Below are 12,780 nucleotides of genomic sequence, written 5' to 3' on the forward strand. Positions count from 1 at the left end.
CCTCTGGCTAAACCAGCAGGTTTATAAGATCAAAACTAGAGCTGACAGGTCAATCCATTATTAATTTGCTTTAGTTTTTAGTTTAACATGAGTTCTTAAGTCAAACTATTTCTAGGAGGTCTTGGAAAAAATCAGTTTTGTGGCTCATTTTAGTCACTTGCTATACAACAAACCTTCACATTACTGATTTAGTTGGACTGGTTTAGTTACTCAAACATCTCAATCTCAGAAATAGCTGTTCTGCATGTCTTAAGTCCTTGCAAAATATTTGTTTTCTCGCCTATTGACCGTGTGATGGTTCCAGTTGAACGCTTCCTTTTTTCAGAGCGTTCCATACTGCAAGGACAATTATTTTTTTAGACACCTTTAAGCTGACGCTATGCTCTGGCTGAATTTGACTGACACAGAGAGAAACTGTCAGGGTGAAGTCCTCAAGCGCTTGCCAAGACAAAGACGCTTTGATCTGTGCGTTCGGAGATCATCTCTCAACAGCATATAACCAAGAAAAACTTGTTATGCCACTGTTTTTTCCTGCAGTAAGGAGACATGCAGCAGCTGTAAGGTTTCTCCCTAACACGACAATGCCTTTTAGAAAAGTGCTAATTTGGAATATACTGTATGCGGAGCATAATGACAAGAATGATAACCACAGTAGTGTAATATCAGAAAATGGTTGTTGAATTTTAACAAATAAGCTGTTGAAATGTTACAAATACTCAGACAAGATAGAACCTGTTAACAGGATGAAAATGAAATAAACATTATACTGAAGTTCTATTTAATAGAGTGTAATACCGTATGTTTACAGCATCTTTTTATTTCACACGTTGCTATTGTAGCTGACAATGCCTGCTGTGTTCTGTAATGAGGCTCATTATCTGTTTGCCAGAATTCCCGTAAGCTAATTTGTGACGTTTGAAGATGCGTCTTTGTTATAGAGCTGTCACTGTGTTTCCACTGAACACTTGATATATGAGTTGAATACCTTTATTGCAGGTAGGTTGTACTTTGATCTATTCAAACAATCGAGGGAATGTCTGTCACCATGGAACAATAGTCTCAGCACCACATCTATCTGGCAAGCAAACCAGCCACTCCTTGAAGATTTTAAAACAAAGTAATTGTCTGTTTAGTCCAAAGTTTTATTACTAAAGCTTGATGGAAATATGCCGTGATGACATATTGCCTTCATTCAGAGTGATTTATGAAGCAGCTAAATGGCACTTTGAAGTTGTGGGACACCCCAGTAACTGCCAGCTAATCTTAAATGAATCTGATCATATATCTATGTACACGTTGATCTTGTTCAACCTTCTGGGATGAAACTGAGTTGTCCATGGATCAGGTGTTTACTAGTTTTCAGGTCTTCTTTTAACTTCCTCTACCTTAGTTGCTGTAAATCTGAAGTTTTATAAAATGCAAAATATATCACAATTTCTTTGCAGCATGGAGATTCTTCCTGGATGAAATACCATGGATGAAAGTCACTACAGCAGGGCTTTTAGTCAAAATAGGACTGCAATTAAACTATTGAATAACTTTCCCAAAATTTGGCACAAAAAATAAGTTGATTGTGTTGAACAACTTTGATGATACCATGATTACTCATCTCCATTAGCAGGTCAGAGTTGTCACTTATCCAGGACATGCCCAGATCCTGATGACATTGATTTTAGCGCTACTAGCAGGGTGACATTTGTTGTTGAGTGAAATATCTTGACAGCTATCAGACATGTTCCCCTCAGGATAAATTGTAGTAACTTTGGTGTTCCCCTGACTTTTCATTTAATCCCAACATCAGCTCAGAATTTAATTTTATTCAGATACAATCAAGACATTCCTATCAGCCTCAGCTGTACCATTTATTCTTCAGTAATGACAAATGAAATTCATTTTCTTTCAATAGAATAATTTATTAGTTATTTTGGCAAGTCCAAAATCAATTCCAGGGCCAGGCATACTGGAGCTGGAGACAAGAACAGATCAGAGCGGTGTTAAGTCATGAACAGACAGAAACAGAGCCAAAATATCAAGATCTATGAGCCTCTTAAACATATAAAAGGTGTACCTATCTCTCTGCACCGGCTATTGCATCCAACCAATCAATACACTGGCTAATTGTAAAATACATGTATAAGTGTATAAGTGTTACTCTTTAAATTGCATTACTGTGAGGAAAATAAGAGGATGTGGATCAGGCTGAGAAAAAAATGAATCTTTGAAGGTTGAACAGGCAGGAAAAGTTAAACAGCTGAATGAATGCCTGAGACAAGAACAAGTGCAAGTCAAAATAAGCAAGAGGCCGAGACAAGTCGAACATGTCGGACATGTGGTCTGGAAACCAAGCCCAGACTGTAGCACCACAGCCCTGCCTCGTGGCTGTTGTGGTTGCCTGAACCAACGATACTTTCAGGTTCTGTTTTTGCAGTATTCATCTCACTCTCTGTCATTGTTTTCAGAGGCAGAATATTTCCCCTAGGTGGTCTTGCACCAGCTTTCACCACAACCAGCCCTCCCAATCAGCATACTGAGGCAGGTTCAGGCATCACTGAGTGGAGAAGGGTGTGTGTCTGTGTGTTACTGTGAATGTATGTTGGTTCTTGTACTTTTGACAGTGTAAAAACGGAGATTTCGCCCTTCAAATTGAGGACATTTTTGTGAAGTGAGCTAATTTTGGGCATGCCTTCATTCCTCCCTCAGGATAAATTGCACAAACTTTGTTTATCCCCTGACTTTTTGTTGTTTGTAGCTCAGCAGTACTTTGTCCTAATTAGTTTAGTCCCAATTAGCACATATTATAAACAACAAACAATACAAACAACGCCTTGTTGCCTTCTGAGTTTGTCATGTGCTGATGATTAGGTTTCGACTAAGGAGATCTAACTCTTTGTTTATTTTTTACACACATATCAAAAATAGAAAGTACTGACTTGTCAAAACAAAAAGATTTATAACAGATGAGCCAATACAACCAAAAAAAGCTAGTAAGCTTTCCTTGTGGCTCCCATAAAAGAGCTACATTCATAATAAATTTCATAATAAATGTGTGTGTGTGTGGTGTGTGCTCCCACATGCAACAATTGTCCAAAATGAGCTTTTTGCCGTCAGCACCCCAGGCTTAGAAATTAAAGATGTCTCTGCCAAGATTATTTTCTACCAACCAAATCAATTCTTATACATTTTTCATATAAATATGCCATTTCTTTCTTATAGTATTGAGAGCTATTTATGTACAGAATGAGTTGCTGTATGACTAGATTTAATTTAAAACCTGCATACAATAGAAATTTTTGTCTTCACTTATTTCCTATTTCCATTTATTTATTTATTTTCCACCGGCCTCCACATCAGGATGAAGTTAACTTTCTGCTAACGTTGAAATAACATTAGACGTGTTAGCCACCACACACAGGAGAGGTGTTTGAGTGCTGTGAGTGAATCAGAAGACTGTCATTTAACCATACATGACTGATGAGATCATTTTTTACTGGTATTTGGCTGTTGACGGGTGCTAATTTGGATGGGTTGTTGCATAGACATCTGTCAGTTTGACGTGTCCCCTTTCACCTGCATTAGGCCTGTCCTCACCTGGCAAGAAGGATTGGGGAGCTTTGAACATGCTCATTGTTATCTTACCCTGACCTCTGACCTTCACATAGCTCCACCCACACCTGCCCTCAGGGAAAATACCTGCCTGCGGTGCTGTGAAGAAACTCTCAGACAGAAACTAGAAAGTAGAGACTCACACAAAAACAAGCCAGGAGACATCAGGTATATTTAATCTCTCAGCTTCTCTCTCTGGCTCCTTCCCTTTCTGAACATGGCTGGGGTTAAATCACTCAGGGCCATTAGGGAATTAAAGGTATTGATTACGAGGCGAGTTGGTTGTGTAGAATGTTTGCTAATGAGAACAAGTAGATGGCCATTGTTTACTGCTCCTCTCCCTGGAAAGAGGAGGAGATGAATAACAACCAGTTTAGCTCTCAGGAATGAGGGCTCGCAGCCAAATGTAGATCAGCATGCACAGGTGCAATAAATGTAATTTTATTATTGGATATTGTTCAGCTAGTGTCATTTGAGATCACGGTGCATGTGTGTGTGTGCATTTTGCCTGTTTTTAGCCAATGTTGATCAAAATGTGCTTGCATAGTCAGTATGATTTTTAATTGTTTAAAGTAAGACCACAATAAAACAACTATACATACATGCAAGGTTTACAATGTTCATTATTTTAGTTTAGCATTCTAGGATGCTAATATATAGTAGTGGGCCAGCTCACTGACTGTCAGACATTTTCATCTCTATAATTGCAAAGCTAACCTGGCCCAACATCATGTTGGTCAGTCTGTCCCGCAGTGTGGGCCTGGGCTAGAGTCAGGCATCTTGGCAACTCCTGTCAAGATTGCATTAAATTTACTACAGATTCAAGATCTTCACTCTGGTGTCACAGATTATTAACATTTTTCCATTGACCAACATTGTGCTCCTTGATAAGGTATCAAAAACTATGCAGGCTTCCATGCTATGTGCTTTAGACATTGATGATCGAAACAGGATAAATGTATAGTGTCTCCCTGACGAATGCCAACATTTCAATGCAAAGCACACGGAATCCTAAAATCAGACAGATTAGTAATTAAAGATATATTTTTGGCCTTTTCAAGTTTTATTTTCAAAAGAGACAACTGAAGAGTGACAGGAATGTGGGGAGAGAGAGATGGGGAATGACATGCGGGAAAGAACCACAGGTCGGATTCAAACCCTGGGCTGCCGCGGCAAGGACTGAGCATTCACATGGGGCCGTTGCTCTACCAACTGAGCTAAACGACACCCCAGTCAGATGAGTAATTACATTTACTGTGCATATTCACACTCCCAGAGGATAAATCTTCTTTTTTCTGATGAGTACTCCATTAATTGTTGTCTTGTGCTACCCTTAAACCAAAATGTCATCTGTGTGCACAAGATGCAGTATATAATAATCTAATGGGCAGATTTGGCCTGACATTTACGGAGCACAATAATACTCTACCTTTAATAAGGTCTTCTGATTAATAACCACATGCCTTTTTCTGCTGTTCGATCCAAGTATGAACATATTTATCTCATTACTTTGATTGCTGTTACTGCCGCTTTTAGCTGTTGGCCTTGCTCTTTACCTGCACTCAGTATTGTTGTTTGTCTTTGTGGTAGTGCATCACCTAAGTAGTCAGTTGTCCCAGCTGAATGAATGCACTTATACACTTCTTATGTGTGACTTGCGGCAGAACAATCAAATGAAAATTGCTTGTCATGGAGTTAATTATGCATAATGTATAACTCTGGACTTTTCATGCTGCATTGTTAATTGTAACACTTTTTGTCTTTTTTTTTTTTTGCACATTCCTGGGCACTTTGCCACTGTTATTGACATCTAGATAGCCAGGACAGCCTGCCAGAGCAGACAAACACGGAGTCGACCTCTTTGAAAGTGAATGATGATAAATGGAAGTGCACCTTTGTGCTTATCTGACGCCTGAGGTGGTCACAAAGTGTCTGCTCATCTTTTCATCTCCCAGTCGCGTCAGTATCAAGTCCCCTGGGATTCCTCAGGACACAGGCTATTTGGTTTGTCAGGGGAGGTAGAGTGATGCAGTGTGGTGGCCATTTTTCATCTCTTCCACCGCATTGTTCGGCCCAATCTCGGAGAAGGCACTAATTATTCATTTAAAGCTCCGACTCTTCTCTCTTCCCTCTAATTAGATGGTTAGTCACTCTCCCAGGGCCCCAGGCTTGGGCATTGATCTTTTCCATCTCAATCTTGTTGTAACACAGCCTCCACCCACCAACCCCCCATCCCACACACACACACACACACACACACACACAGAAATGTTGAAATGGGATAAATGAGGACATACAGTTACAGTTGTCATGCAACATGCACGTGGTATACTGGCACAACATACACTCTTTCCCTCTCTGTCTCTCTCTTTCTCACACACTCTCAGCAGTGTGCTTTGAACATCCCACTTGCAGAGTCTGTCTGTTAGATACAAATACTTGTCTCATTCTGTCCAATAATAATTGCCATATTTTCTAACTGAAAATTGTTCCCATTTACAGACTGGATAATTTATGATCTCCATAGAAAAGCAAAGCATAAACTCAACAAAAACACATAATAGCAACTCCCACCTCCTTACAAACAATACAGAGTTTCCAGAAATGGTCGTCCTGGGGGAGTTTGTGGCATATTTCTCTGTTTCTCTTGTATTATTGCAGGCTGTGGTGCAGTCGACAAGACTAATCACAGGCTAGATGAAATGCAGCAGCTGTATTTGTTTATGTATTGAATATACTGTACTACAAAAGGGGTAATAAATGGGGGCTGAGACACAATGAAAGGGAGACAGAGCGAGGAATAAAGGCAGAGAGACAGAACGTGACGGAGGGGGGAAAAAAATATCACATAAACACCGACTGTGATAAGTGTTGTTTCCTAGCTTTGTTGCACTGCATTCCTGCAGCAGTGTATGTTCTAGGAGGTGTGTGTGCATCAGATTTGAATTGTTAATCTGCTGGTGGTGCATTAATGTGTTGGTGGGAGTGTTTCCAAGGCTTCAGCATACCTGTGTTAAATTACTTGCATCAAACCTTTTAGCACTTGAGGAATGTGCTTTTAAAATCCTGCTTCTCCTCTTTTGACCTCACGGCTTTAACATCTATTTTCTAATGGGGAAGCGCTAATGACTTTTCTGTCTCTGGTTACAATGTAATTGGGTGTTAATGAAGCAGTGGTGCCGTTTAAAGGATGATTTTGGCGAAAGTTAATGAAAAGTTTTTTCTTAAAAAAAAATTCTGGTCGATTTCTCATGCTTGAGATACTTCATTAGTTTTCTTTTTACTCCATATCAAAACTAAATGTCTGAGATGTCAAACTCAATGGAAGAAAATAATCCATAAAATAAATTAGCGTCTATAAAAATGTTTCAGATCTAATGAGGCATGAAAAGAAAAACATTTAAATGTTCATGCATTCACGAGACGAAACATGTGATATTAGATACTGTAAAAAAAAGAAGGAGAAACATGTAGCAGCAAAGCTGCACTTTGGCGTTGCATAAAGATGAGGAAAGATACGCGAGGAGATATGTTTTTCATCAGTTTAAGACGTGGTATGTAGCACAGCTGTTTCGTGCTTTGATTTTGGCATTACTGGAAGTTACACCTTTGACAAAAAGTCTTACAAATCTTCAGATGTTTCCATCTGCCTATGTTAAGTCACTCAGCTGGAGAACTGCAATAAAAATGTCCTTTAAAATTTCCCACAGCCCTTTGATAAATTTTTTTTATCTTTTTTTATTTGGCCAACAGTCCAACACTCAGAGATATTCAGTTCACTATCAAAAATGACAAAGAAAACCATTAAATAGCAAATGTTTGGCATTTTAGCTTTCGACAGAAACAATTCATTCTAATCAGTGAATCCACGCCACTCTGTGTGAAATGGATCATCACATATAGAGACATACAAATCAGCATTTATAGCTACAATATAAAATAATTTGATGTACAAACAAGAAAAACATGGGAATGCAAAAAGTGGTTGTTCTCGAAAGCGGCCATAAATTTCACCATGACTGTCGTCATTCATCACAGAAACCCCACGCCATCACCTACACAGTCAGGCCAAAGATTTTGTTAATGATCTGTGTGGGCGTGCTCAGTCAGCGCCTTTAACCTTTCATGTTCCCACATCCAGAATTCTTTAGGTGGTAACTGACAACCCATTGACTGTTTTCTTGTTGAGAGAACAAACAAGCAACTACATGAAACAAAATCACCTGATAGGAACAATAGGAATACTAATAACTTGTGTAGGTGGAGGTAGAAAAGGTGGAAGGAAGGAAGGAAGGAAGGAAGGAAGGAAGGAAGGAAGGAAGGAAGCCAAAAAACATTGGTCCCATTTATACAAAACAATCAAAGCTAATGAGCTAATGTATACTGTATGTTATTTCTGCTTTTATTTTGGTAGGAGCTCAGTATCATTAGAAGTTTATTGATATGCATGTTAAGTAATCAATATTAAAAGGACACTCTATTCTAACTGACTACAATAATAGACATCTGATGCCAGCTGTTCGTTCTTGACATTACAGTCAGTCCTTGAGATTTCATACACAGCCCACATTCTGGTGCTTTATTAGATGTATTCAATTTTATTGCAGGCTCTTGTATGTACATTTTTCATTGTCGTCCTGGCTTTTCCTGAAGATTACAGGATTAGGACTGAGTGTGAGAATAGCTTTTCGACAGAAACCCTCCAGTGTTGCAACTGTGATTATAAAGCAGAGGCTTTAAATGTTCACTGTCCCTTACGGCTTCATATCTCTCTCTCTCTCTTTTTTCTGTCTCTGTCTTACGTCATGGTTTAAGTGAAATATCTGACATACTGTGCAAGATAGCAGAGTGGCTGTTTTGAAAAGAAAGACAGCCGTCATCCCGTTCTAAAGAAAACAGTTCTTTACCTCTCTCTCATTTTTTTCTTAGGTTTCTTTTACCCTCCAGAAGGTGCAGAAATTTATAACTGTAATTATGTTTCCTTAATAACACGTTTGCCCCCCCCCCCCCAGCTCATCAACCTGCTCACATGCTCCCTGCCAAGCGCACTTGCCAAAGCCTGCTGCACATGTTTGATGTTGTTATATCCCTCTGTGTTGTTCTTTTCTCTCTCCCTCTCTGATGTGTTGTTGTGTCTGCCGCGACGACAGAGGTGTCTCCTTTTCCCTGCTAGACAGACACCCGTGAACTTTGTTGTTTTGCCTGCTGCCTCCTGTCTGCATTGCATTGTGTTGCGTTGTTGGAAGGCTAACTAGCTGCTCTTTTCCAAGCTTGGGTTGCCAGGTTGTGATGAGTCTGGCTGCTGTCGAGCCTCATTTAGCTCTCTGTGTCCATTTTTCTTTTTTTTAAAGCTTAATTATTATTATTATTATTATTTTTTTTTTTTAACTTTGTAGGAGTCGCCCCTCCTGCTGTGATCTTCTGAGGTTTTCAGAGGTCTGGTCTGGGCTGACTGGAGCATTTATGCACCTTGTGTTTCCTCCATTTCTCCCCTCTGGCTCGTTAAAGTCTAAATTCCACTGACAGCTTTGAAGTGTGTCGAGTGTGTTTGTGTGTTTTTTTCTTTTCTTGTACGTGGAGATATTTGCACTTGTTGCGCCTGCAAAGCAGATGTGTTTTTTAAGGGAACGACGCTTTGTTCATGCGAGGACAATTCTCCTCTCTTTTTTTCAGACAAACAGTATGCATGCACTGTGGACTGGCCAGGTTTTATACAAATGTTCTGGTGTGATACGATCCCACCACCTGCTGCTCTTCAGCCAGCGCTTCACAGCCCCTGGGATGAGGAGAGGACAAAGACAGATAAATTGACTGTAGTCTGCAATCTTCTTGTCAAAGCAAAATGAAAAAGGAGCACTGGTGCCTTTAATCTGGCTATTGAGCCCTGCAGTAGCATTTTCTTCTCCACTTTTCAAAAGCTCCATTGAAGTAGTACCCGCCTAACTGCCTTGCTCGGAGGGAGGTTGCTGGTTCCCAGCCAGGTGTTGTCTCTCTTCTATTCTCATCTCCCCTCCTTCACATTTCACTAGGGTTTATCCAGAATAAAGAGAAACTGCTGCCACAGCATTGTCCTTTTTCACCCTGAAAGGTAGCTTGGAGATTCTTATTACTGTCATGTTTGACTCAAACCTGTCATATAATCCTTCCCTTAATTCTGACAGTGTCTGCTGTGGAGTCTTTCTGAATGATCCAAACAACCACATTAATCCATTTATAAAGCTTTGGCATGGCTGTGGCTGGAAAAGGAATATTGTGCATGATTTCCCGTGTCTCGTCTGAGAGAATCTTTTTCTTCAAGTGTTGAGTCATCTGTCAAACACAGTTCCACACAGCAGCGAAACGTGGCTGCAGCCAAAATCTAGCTGGTCACTTCAAGGTCAGCAAACAGTGGGTAAAATGCAGGGAGCTGCCCTCTCTCTGTCTACTTCACTTCATTTCCCCTTCTCCCCTTCTTTACTTTTCCAGTCTGTGGCAGACATTCTTGCGGACAACAATTTGCATGGAATCTGAAACATGTCACACTTTTTACCCAAAAGCCTTTGTGCCTCATTCTTACATAAACAGAAAGAATCTGCAGCATCTGTCGTGCATGTAAAAGAGCTTTTGTTCCAGCCAATAAGTTAACACTGCCAACGACTGGCATCCCAAAGACAATGCACGTGTGTGGTCTTTGTAAAGGTTACTTTGGTTCATCTAGGCAGTTTTGACTGATGCCCCTCTACAATGAAACACGAGTTGCACACTTATCCATTTTTTTTTCTTCTCTTTTGCAGAATATATTCCAAAATTAAATCATGACATGCTTGTATAAATGGATCATGTGTTTTTCTGTTTTTTACTGCCAACAACTGGATGCCAGTTGTTCACTGGTGGAACTGTCATGAGACGAGCAGGCAGTTTTCAATGTGCAAATGTTTGAGGAGAGAAGACACACAACAACTGAAAAGCTCCAGAGATATTCAGCTCTAGCACAGTGTTGGTATACAGAGTCAGGGGACAAACACTTCACAGTCTCTGAGCTTGTTGTCAGACTTTGCAGCATCCACAAAGTATGACACAAGTTGTTTTATAGAAATACACGGGATATGCTCCTGACTAACTTGTGATCAAATAAATGCGTTCCTCTCTTTTATCAATACGAGGGGAAAACATTGCTGACTGCTTTGATAAATTGTATTTCCATTCATATTTGTATTTAGCAGAGTAACCTGACAGACATATGATTAACTCTCTACCACTACTCAAAGAAACTCTTTTATTACTGTATGCTCAACGTTCAATAGGTGTAACCTCACTAGTTTCTACGATTCTAATATTGTGGAGTGAGAAACAAAAGTCTCTAGTGATCTGATTTCCAGTTTCCCGAAAAAATCATTATATACGAGACCAAAAGAAATTAGATTTGAAAAAATCCCAGGAAGGATCAGTCACACTTTGAGCTCTGCATTAAAGATGGTTTGTTCCTCAGTTAACTTGCTTTTGAAAATCAGAATAAATTTGGAAATCGCAGATGCTCACAAAGAACAAGAATCTTTTGTAAGTTCACGTGCTTTTGATTTTTTACATCCATGTTGTGTCTCAGAGCAGAACTGACAGCTATTTTGGACACAGTCTTTGCTCTTGTCTATTTTGTGTTTTCCTAACGAGCTCATTTGTACCCTACAGTCGGATGACACCAATTCCAATTAGACTGAAGAGAGCTTTGGGGGGAGATTTTTTTTTATACTTGCAGTGGAAATGACTTTCAGATTGTGCATTTACTTCTGTTTGTCAAATCCGTTTCACCTCAAAACATGGAAATGAAACAAGAGTAAGCCTGTTTGAATCACAATGAAAAACAAATCACAAGTGGGATATTGACTGCTGCTGGCATTGTTGGCACTTCCTGAGCAATTACATTGAATTTAAAGGCCTTTGAGTGTTTATTCACTACGCTGGATTCCAAAGGATTGCTAACTTGTATTTGATAAGTAGACTGTGGATTAGGGAGGTGGGCTGATCCATCTGACTTTAATGTGAGCTGGAAAGATATCAACATTCCATTTTCCATCTATCTGTCTGCATTGTGATCCATCTGCGATTGTTGGCCCATTTGTGTCATACATCCCCAGGTCTCAGCTAACAAAGACGTTTAAATATTCAATAGTTATTCATATGATTGGCTGCAACAAGGGTCAAAACCAAGAGGGTATAAAAAAATAAATGGAAACTTGAGATGTTCAAGTTCTGTGTAGTTTGTGCTTATATTGTTTTATGAAAGAATATCCAAGGTTTGACTCAGGTAGTGCTCCAAAACTGAAAACTTTGTTTCATGAATTTTTACTCGGGTTAAACTTCAGCCTGTGTTTAATGTACACCTAAGCCGCTGCACTTGGCTTCCTTCCAGATGTTGCTATTTGTTGAATACCATCTGGAAAGGTGCTGTATAACAGTTCTTTCCATTTCTTGGCACCTCAGTCTTTTGAAAATTCAGTCTCTCAACACACACATACACACACAGTCACACATGTAGAAAACATTACAACCCTAATCTGACGCAATTTACTCTCACATCTGACAGGGTACATTTTCTAGATTCCAGCTCGCTATGACTCAAAAATCCCTGTCCCCTTCTCCCCTCTTCTCCCCCTCTCTCCAACTTCTCCTCATTCTCCTTTTCTCTGTTTGTCTGAGGCCAAATTGTTGGCTTGACTGTTGGCAATTCACACCAAAACATTTAAAGAGAGGCCTGAATATTGCTTGAGCTTGTCACCATGGATTCTTTTTTGAGGGATGGGTCTATAAGTCAAGATGTTAATCATACACGATTATAAAATCTAAAAAAAATGCTTAGAAGATGCCATGAGACACACAAGGGTTCAAGGCATGCAGCGTATTATGTGTTTCATAAAATACAGAGCAGGGACTGATCCCTGCAGTGGATCTAGATAGAAACCTGGATATAAAATCTAAGTGACAAAAAAACACCCTTGTACAGCAAATACTAATCATGTGCATGTGATTGCATCTAAATTGTTGTGTGTAACAAATTGTTTTTTTCTCCCTACAGTGCCTGGGAACTTGGGCTGCTTCAAAGACAGCGGTGATCCACCCACTTTGTCCGGCACCAGCGAGACCTCCAACAAACTCACAATCCAGAACTGTATTAGCTTCTGTAGGAAGCAGAGATACAAGGTG

The 12,780-nt window shown here is 39.7% G+C and overlaps 1 protein-coding gene across 2 annotated transcripts in view; it reads left to right on the top strand.

Moving 5' to 3' along the window:
* The window catches only part of kremen1 (kringle containing transmembrane protein 1), a 51,615-nt gene that overhangs the window by 29,476 nt on the left and 9,359 nt on the right, over window positions 1-12,780 (top strand). For both annotated transcript variants that reach the window (XM_019264565.2, XM_019264573.2), the window contains exon 4: window positions 12,653-12,777. In XM_019264565.2, the coding sequence (XP_019120110.2) occupies window positions 12,653-12,777 (125 nt within the window). The remainder of the gene's footprint in view (window positions 1-12,652; window positions 12,778-12,780) is intronic.

The sequence above is a fragment of the Larimichthys crocea genome, chromosome III (genome assembly GCF_000972845.2).
Source record: "Larimichthys crocea isolate SSNF chromosome III, L_crocea_2.0, whole genome shotgun sequence".
Taxonomy (NCBI): Eukaryota; Metazoa; Chordata; class Actinopteri; family Sciaenidae; genus Larimichthys; species Larimichthys crocea.